The following is a 12398-nucleotide window of genomic DNA, read 5'->3' as shown; positions in this document are numbered from 1 at the left end:
TTCCTCAAGGTCACAGTTACCACGGTATTTGTACCTAAATTATCAATTCTTTGGTGCATATATCACCTTGTTATTTAAACAGAAGTTTTTTGGGTGCATGTTTTGAACATTTTTTTCTCTGGTCAATTATCATACTTTCCAAGAAAAGTACCGGGTAAAAAAAAATACCAGAGAAGAGAAAAATGGAATAGAGGAAGGGTGGACTGCTTGCGGGCCATTCAACGTTGCAGGCTCGCGAACGTGGTTGGGGTCAACGTGCTTGATGGGAGCAAACCCTCACCGGCAAGCTAAGCGGCTGCCGGAGCTGTGTAGGCAGGGTCATCGGTGGACATCAGGGAGGCGCCGAAGGCCACAACCGTCAGGGCAGAGGGGGTACAGCGAAGGAGATGCATTTCCAGCGGCGACGAGCAACGGATCGAGCCAGACGGCCGGTGGAGAGGTGCAGGCGGGGGGCGGCGGCGGACGTCAAGGAGTCGTCGGAGGTCGCGACCGTCGAGGCGGGTGGAATCCAATGGAGGAGCTCCCGTCGGATGGGATAACAGAGAGAAGAAGGAGATGAGACAGAGAGAGGGAGGAAGGAGGATGGAGGGGAAAGAAAGAGCAGGGAGGTGCAGTGCGGTCTGGCTCACCGACGACGGCTCATCGGAGGGGGCGCGGCAAGGTGGCGGCGACGTGGCGCGGTTGAAGCTCGGGGATGGGGCACGCTCGAGTGTTGCGATGCGAGATGCGTGATGTCGCTCGCTCGATTTGGATCAAAACGAACGACATCCAGATGGTGTGGTGTTTTTGCAATCTGGCACATGGTTGCCAAATACATATTTCGTTTTTTAAATCATGAACATTTTCTCAAACATTTTTTTTCAAAATTGCAAACATTTATGAATATACGGACATTTCTCAAAAATTACGAATATTTTTTGAATATACAAACATTTCATGGTATATTGAAATTTTTATTTAAAAATTCACATTTTTAAAATTGTCAAACTCTTTTGAAGTACCAAATTATGTAAAAAATAAAAAATGAAAACGATAAAGAAAAAAAGAAAACGAAAATTGAAAGCAGGCCGCCTGCATATCTGCCAGCCCAAACGAGGTGTTGCGTCTTCTTCTAACGCGCAGAGTGTAATATAAAAGGTCCCTACTGCATGAGCTGGCCAGACGGGGGATTCCCACTATGTGAAATGTTTTTCTCCTCTTATAGGTGGCATCGGTGGATAATATTTTATAACTTTGGAACAATTAATGTGATGTACTACAAGAAGCACTTATGACTATACCTAGTAATAAATTTATAAGTGTTTCTTGTGGTACGTAACATTAGTTGCCCTTAAAGTTGTAAAATGTTACACACAGATGCCACCTATAAGCTACAAAAAAATGTTTCACAAAGGGTCTCGTCTGGGCCGGCCCATGCAGTGGGGGCCTATCTGCACTTTGCGCGCTGGAAGAAGATGCAGCGCACCCGTTTGGGCCGGCCCATGTCCGGACGGCCTATTTTCGAAATTTTGTTTTTATTCTTTTCTTTTCCGGTTTTGTTTTTTACTTTAAATAATTTGGGACTTCAAAAAAGTTTGAAAAAATCATCATTTTTAAATCAAATATTTATAACTCATAAAATGTTTGTGGATTCAAAAAATATTTGCGACTTTGTATAATATGTTGGCTTACTCAATTGTTTTTTGCAATTTTGAAAACAAATGTTCAGAAAATCAAAAAAATGTTCATGATTTTTTTAAGTTTGTGTATTAAAAAATGTTAGTAAAATTGAACAAAAATTTTCCAATTGAAAATTTGTCCATGAATGTAAAAATATCCTAAAAATTTAAAAACTGTTCGTGACTTACGAAATAGTTTATTTATTCGTAAATGTTCTCTGATTCATAAAATGATCGTTAAATCAAGAAAATGTTCACTAAAGCAAAAAATTGTTTGTAAATTTTAAAAATGGTTCCACCAATTTCCAGAAAAATGTTCGCCGACTCTAGAAATGTTCACCAATTCAAGAAAAAATGTTAAAAAAATGTTCACAATTTTAAATAAAATGTTTGCAAATAGTATAAACTGTTCATGAATTTAAAAATCTTCTTGATTTTAGAAAATGTTTGAAAATCTGTAAAAGTGTTCACGAATTTGAAAAATATTCACAATTTCGAATATGTGCACGAGTTTAAAAAAATGTTCATGATTTCACAAAATTGAGAGTGCTAGTGTATCTCGGTGATGCAGCAAAATGTGGTCATGGCTATTGTATATTAGTTTTTTTTTCCTTTCATTGCAACGCACGGACCCTTTTGCTAGTAGATATAGATATAGATTCATTCATTATTCCTCTCTCGTTTTACTCCTTGACACGTTGTCATCATCTTTCCTCTCGTTGAGAGATAGGCCACACGAAGGAATTATAGGCCTCGCTCTTCCTAACGACGGCCGCCCTCGCACTAGAGCTGATGCCCACCAATCCATTTTATTGTTATAAACACCCGTAAGTTGGAAGTTGTATATGTCACTAGTGCGGTAGTGCCTAACTGCCTATCACCACTATCAGGTTACTAACGGATTGACGCTTTTGGTTTTTCTCCAGGTGAAGGAACGGCTGCTCTGCAGTTCTTGCTGAGTTTGTCGCATCACATCGTGTGTTCATCAGTGTACCCGGGTTTCTGATGTTAGCAAAGAAATGGATATGCACAAAAGAAACTCTAATGTTAGCATACCTCAGAGTCACTGGATATCTACTCTGTTCATAGTGTAGCAATTACAGCACATCGGAAAACAACTAATATACTCCCTCTCTCTCAGTTTACAGGGCGTGCGCGTACCTCTAGGTCGTCAATTTGACCAACCTAATACAAGTCATATATTACAAAAAATATAGCAATATAAACTTCAGATGTTCTATTTTCAGAAGATATAATTTTTGTGTTATATAATTTATATTAGGGTGATAAAATTGGCAACCTAGGTATACGCGCAGGACTTGTAAACTGAGACGGAGGGAGTAGTAGCTTGCAGGTTCCAAAGATTCCTGCCATTTTCTAAGCTCATGGCGTGTGAAGGGCGGCATGCTTCTTCAGCTGGTACCATCAAGATATCAACAAACAATGGCAGAATAACCAACGAAAAAACTACATCGGCGGCGATCCTACAGTTAACGAGGCTGCTGTGCATTATTGGATACATTATGGATGTTCCATGGTCTCAATGGAGAATCTGAAAAACAACACTTGTTTTTCAGAACTCCTATTTAACCAAGGTTCAAGCTATCTCCGCTCTCTGAAAGATACTCCCTCCCTCCTAAAAAACGTCTTACATTATGATGAGGGAGTACTGTACACATCCAGGAAGATATTTTATTAAGTAATAAACAACAAGGCACACCAGCCTCTGAAAGATTGGATAGACATGCGCAATAGCCAGGCACTGATCCAGCGCTCGTCCGTCGTGCTGGGCAGAACACAACTAAGCCAGATAACCATCTCGATTGATCGCAGGGAGAATGATTGTTTGTTCAGCTGGGCACTTGCAGAGTCAAAAATCCCACTTCCACAAAAGGCATTAGTTTGGCAGTCCTGACCTGATGACCGAGAACATCAACACCGTTGACCGAGAACTTTCAACGGATGAAAACTAGCTATTATGCTAAAAGAAAAACTCCGACTAGTAAGCTACTACACATTCCTGCAAATACCACATTGACAAGCAGAGCAAGCGGTGGAACCACAAGACCGCGACGATGCAAGTGGATCAGTCAGCATAACTACTCCGTTCCAAAATAGATGACCCAACTTTATACTGAAGTTAGTACAAAATTGGGTCATCTATTTTGGAACGGAGGGAGTAGTAAACATGCATACAGGGAGTCATCTTCATGAAACCAATATCTCGGTCGCAAATAGTCATGGTACCATAGGCATAGGAGTACCTGCTCGAGCTACATACCATCATAACTAATCCACTACGAGTTATAATAAAGACTGTTAGAACTGCTACTAAGGAAATGCAGCTCCCTGATCTCCCTTGACGACACCATTGTAGCTGACCATCCAAAAGCTTCCTGCTATCCTCCTCCTTCACATGCCATTCCTGGTTGAAGGAAACAGAGGAAGGATCAGGATAGAGTAGAGGTAATTCAGCATCATAGCGTTTTATTATCATTTATCACTCAAATGCTACGTGCATTCAGAAATCAAAAGAATGGACTTGGTCCAGCAACATAGGTTTTCTTTATCAAAAGCTATAGCCAATACAGCTTAAATGTCCTTATATTGCAGACCAACATGTTTCCATTTCAGTAAAACAAAAACCTGATCGTACAAGGAGAAATGTCTGACATACAAGCACAAATTACCCACTGTTAGCTTGGAATGGCCACTTGTATTGCAACAGGGGAAAAAATCACAGTTCATGCATAAACTCAAACATACCTGCCATGTAAAATGTACAATCCATGTAAAAAGAATCCACTAAACAACAATCAGACAGAAAAAAACAAGTACTAACATACTAGTGCATAAGTATCAGGAAAGACAGTCACATAAGTTCAGCAAAAACAAATCTCGTAAGCTTGAGGCTCACAGTATAAAGGTAGGCAGTAGAAAATTACACAACGATTAAAGAAATGGCAAACTAAAATTACAGGATTGATTGGTTTATGATAATATTTTAGGACAATGAAGTACGGTGGTCAATGTGATAACAAGGCTACACACGTTCAGCTCTCACACATGTTTTATACTTTTGTAGGTAGCAATAAGCAAGTAGTATTACCCGAGTACACAAGTGATTTCAAGACATCTTAAGGCAAGCATTATGTAATGTCACTTAACTAGTATTGTGATCATATGAAGTCCAAATAGCAAACCTTGCAGTAGCATCCTTCAGCAGAGGGAATATGGGTGGCCAAATCATCATAAAAGGATGGACAGCAATGAAATGCCCATTCTTTATCGGCGTCCCATGCACTTTACGCAGTGTCCTGCTCGTGACGTCCAGATGGAGTGTGCAATTAGACATTTCCAAGAACACAAACTCAGCATTATCCCCCACATGGCTTAAGAAGTGAAAATCAACATCCTCATCCCCAAGCGTATGTCACGGCCTTCCTGAAGACTGAGGCACAACGACTGAAGAAGAGAGCAGAGAAGAGAGAGCGGAGCAGGCTGACTCATGCACTCAAGGCTGCCACAGGGGAGGCTGGCCCATGACGCCCAGCAGCGAGTCCAGCCCGCTTAGGAAGTCACCGCTACAAGTAGTCAGAGCGTGCGTGGCTGCAGGGGCATCGAATGTAAAATGCCAGATTGGCTGTATTTCTCCTACCTTCCTTCTTCCCCTTCCCCAAGCCTTCTCTCGATCTGATCCAGACCTCGGCGTGACGCCAGGAACCCTTGTATCCCCGTAATTCTCTCGAATTCAAGCAATAGATCGATCCCGAGGGTAACACTTGGTATCTAGAGCCAGTCCTTCATCTTTCCCCCCAAAAAATTCGAGCGTGTGGTGCTTGTTCAGCGGCGTGCGGCGGCGGTGGAGCACTTGTTGGGGTGCGATTCGAGTCGTTGGTCGGTTGGTCGCGAATCCTTCGCGACTCATAAAATCCCGTGCCTGCGATTTGGATTTTGAGCATCAGGAACGACGCCATGGACCAGATGCGCGCGGACCTGGCGGAGATGAAGACGACCAGTGCGTTGGTCGCGGCATCGGTGAAATCGATGTCGGAGACCATCCAGGCCATGTCGAGCTGGATGCCGAAGGTCGATAAATCGATCGGCTCGCTGCAGTCAGCCATCACTGAGGTGGGCGCTCGGGTGGCAGTGCTGGAAGCAGAGCAACCACCAGCAACGACCCCTATTCCACCTCGGCCCCATGGGCACGGCGTTGACAATCAGCACCAGGGTACTGCGCTTGGAGCTAACAACGCTCCCGCGCCTGCCCTGGGCAGGGGTAAGCGTGATTTCGCCCCTACACCAATTCCTTTTGACTTGGAGCACAGCGCATATTCATCTGATCACATTCATGGCTCTGGTTTCGATGAGCCCAAATTTAGCAGCTGTTGGAGGTGCACAAAGATCGTTTCGATGAGCCCAAAGGGTTGCCTCCAGCACGGGACTATGATCATCAAATTCCCCTGCTACCAGGAGCTCAACCAGTTGCGGTACGTCCCTATCGTTACTCGCCACAACAAAAGGATGAGTTGGAAAAACACATCAGAGCAATGCTACAACAAGGAATAATTCAAGTTAGTCGTAGCCCGTTCGCAGCACCAGTGTTGCTGGTCCGGAAGAAGGATGGAACATGGCGATTCTGTGTAGACTATCGGCAGCTCAATGCCATCACAATCAAGAACAAATATCCGATGCCGGTAGTCGAGGAGTTGCTTGATGAGTTGTCAGGTGCAGCATTTTTCAGTAAGTTGGACTTGCGAGCCGGGTACCACCAGATTCGTATGGTTCCTGAAGATGAAGCTAAAACAGCATTTCGCACCCACAACGGCCGCTATGAGTTCAAGGTCATGCCATTTGGTGTTACTGATGGACCGTCCACATTCCAGTCGGCCATGCACATTACTTTGGCCCCGGGTCTGCGGAAATATGTGTTGTCCTTCTCCGATGACATCTTGGTTTTTTCCCAAACCCTGGAAGAGCACTGCCAGCACTTGGATCAGGTGTTCAAAATGTTGCGCGAGCATCAGTTCTATGTGAAACGAAGCAAGTGCACGTTTGCAAAGGAGTCGCTTGAGTACCTGGGACACATTGTTAGCAAGCATGGCGTGTCGACGGATCCAGCTAAAGTAGTTGCAGTCCAACAATGGCCCACGCCCGGTAACGTGAAGCAACTACGGGGGTTCCTTGGTTTAGCAGGATACTATCGTAAGTTCATCCGCGGTTTTGGCATCATCAGCCGTTCTCTGACAGACCTACTGAAGAAAAACACCCCTTTTGTGTGGACATCAGCGACGACCGCTTCTTTTGATGCCTTGAAACAAGCACTTGTGCAGGCACCAGTTTTGGCACTTCCGGACTTCAAAGTGCAGTTTGTGTTGGAAACGGACGCTTGTGATACAGGTGTAGGGGCGGTATTGATGCAAAAAGGGCATCCAGTGGCCTTTCTCAGTAAGGGCTTGGGCGTGAAGAATCGATCCCTTTCAACGTACGATAAAGAATGCTTGGCCATCTTAATGGCTGTGGAGAAGTGGAAGGCATATCTGCAAGCAGGAGAATTTTTGATATGCACGGATCAGCGTAGTCTGGTCCATCTCGGTGATCAGCGAGTGACCACGCCAATGCAACAGAAGGCTTTCCTCAGACTTATGGGGTTGCAGTACAAGATAGTGTACAAGCAAGGCAAGTCAAACATCGCGGCTGATGCCCTGTCTCGTCGAACACACAATGAGCAGTTGCACAGTATCACATCAGTGCAGCCACGTTGGCTGGAAATCATTGTTGAAGGCTATGAGAAAGATCCACTAGCACAAAAACTGCTGTCTGAGTTGGCCCTATCTAGTCCAAACGACCAAGGATATGCATTGAACAAAGGAGTAATTCGATACCAGGGCAAAATTTGGCTTGAGAGTCACTCCGAGGCACATGATGCCGTGCTAAAGGCACTCCATTCTAGCGCAATTGGGGGGCACTCTCGCATGGAAGCCACCTACCAGCGCGTTGCTGCCTTGTTCATCTGGCCGGGAATGAAGAGCTATATTCAGAAATATGTGCAATCCTGTGTTGTCTGTCAGCAAGCAAAAGGAGAGCATGTCAAGTACCCAGGGAAGCTACAACCTCTCCCAGTTCCACCTAAAGCTTGGCATACCATCAGTATGGATTTCATCGAGAAACTACCCCTCTCTCATGGGTTTGACACGATCCTTGTAGTGGTGGACAAATTTTCCAAATATGCCCATTTCATCGCACTCAGACACCCCTTTACAGCACTGTCAGTGGCCCAAGTGTTCATCAACAATGTGTACAAGCTGCATGGGATGCCGCAGACCATTGTGTCCGATAGAGACAAGGTTTTTACTAGCAGACTGTGGCAGAATCTGTTCAAAATGGCAGATGCAACCTTGAATCTCAGCTCGGTGTACCATCCACAAACGGATGGACAAACGGAGAGGGTCAACCAGTGTTTGGAGACGTTCTTGCGATGCTTTGTGCATGCAAACCCAAAGAAATGGTCGCAATGGTTGTCTCAAGCAGAATTCTGGTATAACACCTCCTTCCATTCGGCGGTTGGCCGCACTCCTTTTGAGATCATGTATGGACAGCGACCCAAGCACTTTGGCATACAACCTACAGAGGGATTGACACCAGTGGATTTACAACAATGGTTGGCAGAACGCTCCACAATGCAGCAGCTCATCCAACAACACTTGCACAGAGCGCAACAGAGAATGAAGAAGTTTGCAGACCGCAAGCGGTCTGAACGAGTGTTTGAGGTGGGGGACAAGGTGTATCTACGATTACAACCACACATCCAAACTTCGGTGGCTCCAAGATCATCTCACAAACTCTGTTTTCGTTTCTTTGGACCATTTGAAGTGCTTCAACGCGTGGGAGCAGTGGCCTACAAACTCAAGCTGCCGGCTGGAAGCCAAGTACACCCAGTTTTTCACGTGTCCCAACTGAAAAAAGCAATGGCGCCTACAACACCGGTGAGTACTGACCTTTCAGTTCTGCTCATTGCTGATGACAAGAGACAACCTGAGCAGATTTTGGAGGCGAGGCTGGTGCGGCAAGGCAAGAAGCTGCTTCCGCAAGTCAAGACTCTTTGGACTGGACTGCCAGAAAGCTTTGCTACCTGGGAACAACTTCATGCTCTTCATCGAAGGTACGCGGAAGCACCAGCATGGGGACATGCTGCGTCTCGGGGAGGGAGCATTGTCACGGCCTTCCTGAAGACTGAGGCACAACGACTGAAGAAGAGAGCAGAGAAGAGAGAGCGGAGCAGGCTGACTCATGCACTCAAGGCCGCCACAGGGGAGGCTGGCCCATGACGCCCAGCAGCGAGTCCAGCCCGCTTAGGAAGTCACCGCTACAAGTAGTCAGAGCGTGCGTGGCTGCAGGGGCATCGAATGTAAAATGCCAGATTGGCTGTATTTCTCCTACCTTCCTTCTTCCCCTTCCCCAAGCCTTCTCTCGATCTGATCCAGACCTCGGCGTGACGCCAGGAACCCTTGTATCCCCGTAATTCTCTCGAATTCAAGCAATAGATCGATCCCGAGGGTAACAGCGTATGATCTAGCATCCTCAAATTAGCCCACATCTGACGCAAACAAATGGTATTGACCAGCAACCAGTTGTGCCCCTTGTGGAGCCAGATACAAAGCTGAAGCTCCTTGACATGAACATGGGTGAGATATACACCGGATGCATCATCGGCTCGTGACAAGATGGTGGTATAATGGTGACACTGCACTCCCTGTGGGACCGAAATTTTGGAGAAACTTGAGGCTGGCAAATCCAAGACAATAATGTCGTCACTGAACTTGTCAGCTATATAGATTTTATTGTCAACAAGCAAAACTTTCCGTGGCAACAACGGAAGAGGGATCTTTGTGGTAGATGAGGTATGCATGCACCAGACACCGCGTTGCAACATATACACGCGCACCCTAAAAACTTTATTCTCATCAACCCCCTCCACCAACATGTACACGTAGGACATGCCGCCGGCGCCATCTTCTTTGGAGAGGATTGTACTGAACATGTGGTAACTAGAGTTCTGGACGCTTGGGAGTGGTGGGAGGATGTCCATGTCTCTCCCAGAGCACAGTGGGTGGTGCACTCTATGTCTCCATAATAATCCTTCATAGCGTCCGGTCAAGACACTGCCGCGCCGGCACTCCCTGATCCATTCGTCGCCGTCGACGCCAAAGCTGTAGCTCGCCACGCGGCTGACCACGGCAGCGAGCTCTGGGGGCAGAGGCAAAATCGGGACGAAGCGTGGACAGGACGACTGTGAACACTCATCTTCGGGGACATGGCAAAAGCCAAGGAGGCGGGGCGGATGGCGCTCGCGGAAGCGGCGGAGGAACCGGCGGTCAGAGATGTGGTGGTACCAGCGCTTGCAGACGAGGGAAGCACGCACGAGGGTGGTGGGGAAGCCGACACGGACAATAATCTCCCTGAGGAGGTCGTCGTCTTCGAGCACCTTGGATACCGCGGCAGACATCGACGTCAGGGAATGCTGGTGTGATTCGCCATCCACACACGGTTTCTTCTTTGAATGGACCCTGGAAAACCGGCAGTGACAAGCAGCGTCAATGCAATGGAGCAATTTCTTCAAGTACTACAAATGTCGTTGCAACACACAGCATCTATCAATAATAAGTAAGGGATAAACAAACAAACAGACTGCGGGTGATGAAATGTGGGGATGGTCAACAGAGATGGAGAGACTGGATGTGGATTGTCTTACCGCCGGAGAATCTCCTTAGCAGAATCCATCTCCCCTCCTCAGCTGACAAGTAAATGTCGGCAGGGTTTGATTAGGGAGGAAAGTTTAGCTAGCTAGGGTTTAATCCATTGAGAAGAGAAAATAAATTGGGAGAGACGAGGAAGGAGAAAGGCTCACCTCAATAGATCGGGAGGGGGTAGAAGAGTCGTCGGTTGCCGCCGCCGGGGACAGGCGCCTGGGATCGCCGCCGCCGGTCGTTTCTCCGGTGGGGCGTTGTGGTGGAGGAGGGGTTGAGCCGAGCCGAGCCGAGCAAGCCGAATATTTTTTTTAGGGGAATGTGTGAAGAAGTTTTTTTTTTTTAGCGGAACTGTGTGAAGAAGTGGAGGCTCGCTCATCCTGACAATGGAGGCCCATCCCAGTCCGGACCACCAACTGGATACTCCATGTGGCCCATAAAGCCCATTTAAGGGATAAAGCCGGCACCCCCTTTTTTTGTGTATGAAAAGGCCTAAGCCATGTACTCCTTCCGTCCAGGTGTATAAGCCATTCGCGTAGTTCTAGATCATTGATTTGAGAAATTAAATATGTGCTATATGTCATGAAAAGTATATCACTAGATTTCTACACGGATGTAGTTTTTAAATATATACTTTTTGTCACATATAATACATATTTAGATAGTGAAATTATCGATCTAGAACTACGCGAATGACTTATACACCGAGATGAGGGTAGTATTAATCACCATCCCAGATTTGGTTTCTCGAAGGAAGAGATATCATGAAACAAGGAATTATAAGGCGCATTGGCAATGGCCCGACAACTCATATCTGGGATGACAATTGGATCCCGAAGGAGGCCTCACTTCGACCTTTAGTCTCACAAGTCTCTGATCCATCTACTATGGTGTCAGAACTCTTGCTGCCAGCTATGGCGACATGGAATGAAAATATGATCCGAGCTACCTTCCTTCCGATCGATGCTGAGTCTATTCGGAAGCTTCCGGTGTGCACAAGAAGTGTCAATGATTTCCGGGCTTGGCACCCAGACAGTAAGGGCTGTTTGACGGTTAGCTTAGCATACAAGTTCTTGATAACAACAAAGATTCAGAGGGGGAACTGGTTGGAAGGTCGAAGTGGTTCATCCAGTGGGGAGCGGGGAGAAAAATCTTGGACTTCGTTATGGAATTTGTCAGTCCCTTCGAAGGTGAAAGTATTCATTTGAAGGTTGGCACGTCATTCTCTGCCAACCACGAATGTTCTTAAGCGCCGTAATATGTCGACTCGCGATGCATGTCCACTTTGTGGCTGCGAGGATTCATGGCGCCATGCTTTATTATCTTGCACAATGGCCAGGTGTACCTGGGCGCTTACCGAGGAGTCACTTGTTTCTAGTATGGCAGAGATTACAGAAGCTAGCACAACGAATTAGTTGTTCGAGATGCATGACAGGCTGGATCAAAAGAGCTTCACTCGGATGGTGGTAACATTATGGTCCATATGGTATGCTAGGAGAAAAGCTATACATGAAGCTATTTCCCAGAGCCCGCACCACATCTTTTCTTTTGTCAATTCTTATCTCAGTGAGTTCGAGCAACTACCAAACATGGTGACTAGCGGCCCACCGACAGTGCAGACCACACCCGCCTAGCTACCTCCTCCTGGCAACTTGATGCGGAGCATCCTACGGTCATCATCATGTCAAGAGTCCGTTTGGCAAGTGACACGTGCGACCTCTACTTCTCATACATAAAGGTGAATCTTCTCCTTTACACGTGCTCACTTGACCCCTTCGAGGATGGTATACTACTTGACACTTCTCCTGTGTGCATGCATAGGTATTGTCGGAGCTTCACGGATGTCGAGGAGGAGTGCAAGCACCAAGGAACAACTACGCCATCCGCGAGGGAAGCCTGGAAGCGACGACGGAAGAAGACAGAGCTGCTGAAGCTACAGCGGCCGGACATCCGGGCCAGAGGCCGGACATCCGGCGCCTGTGCAGCCTCCGAG

General features: G+C 46.5%; 1 protein-coding gene across 1 annotated transcript; it reads right to left on the bottom strand.

Moving 5' to 3' along the window:
• Positions 1-9034: 9034 nt before the first annotated feature.
• LOC119350198 lies at positions 9035-10665 on the bottom strand. Its single transcript, XM_037618143.1, has 4 exons — positions 10567-10665; positions 10411-10452; positions 9145-10225; positions 9035-9049 (listed from the first exon to the last, which is right to left on the bottom strand). The coding sequence occupies exons 2-4, from the start codon at positions 10437-10439 to the stop codon at positions 9035-9037; spliced, it is 1125 nt and encodes a 374-aa protein (XP_037474040.1). The 5' UTR covers positions 10440-10452; positions 10567-10665.
• Between the last annotated feature and the right edge of the window lie 1733 nt (positions 10666-12398).

Source organism: Triticum dicoccoides, chromosome 1B (assembly GCF_002162155.2).
Source record: "Triticum dicoccoides isolate Atlit2015 ecotype Zavitan chromosome 1B, WEW_v2.0, whole genome shotgun sequence".
Taxonomy (NCBI): Eukaryota; Viridiplantae; Streptophyta; class Magnoliopsida; order Poales; family Poaceae; genus Triticum; species Triticum dicoccoides.
The sequence above is the reverse complement of the archived record's forward strand: the minus strand, read 5'-3'. Positions and strand labels throughout refer to the sequence as shown.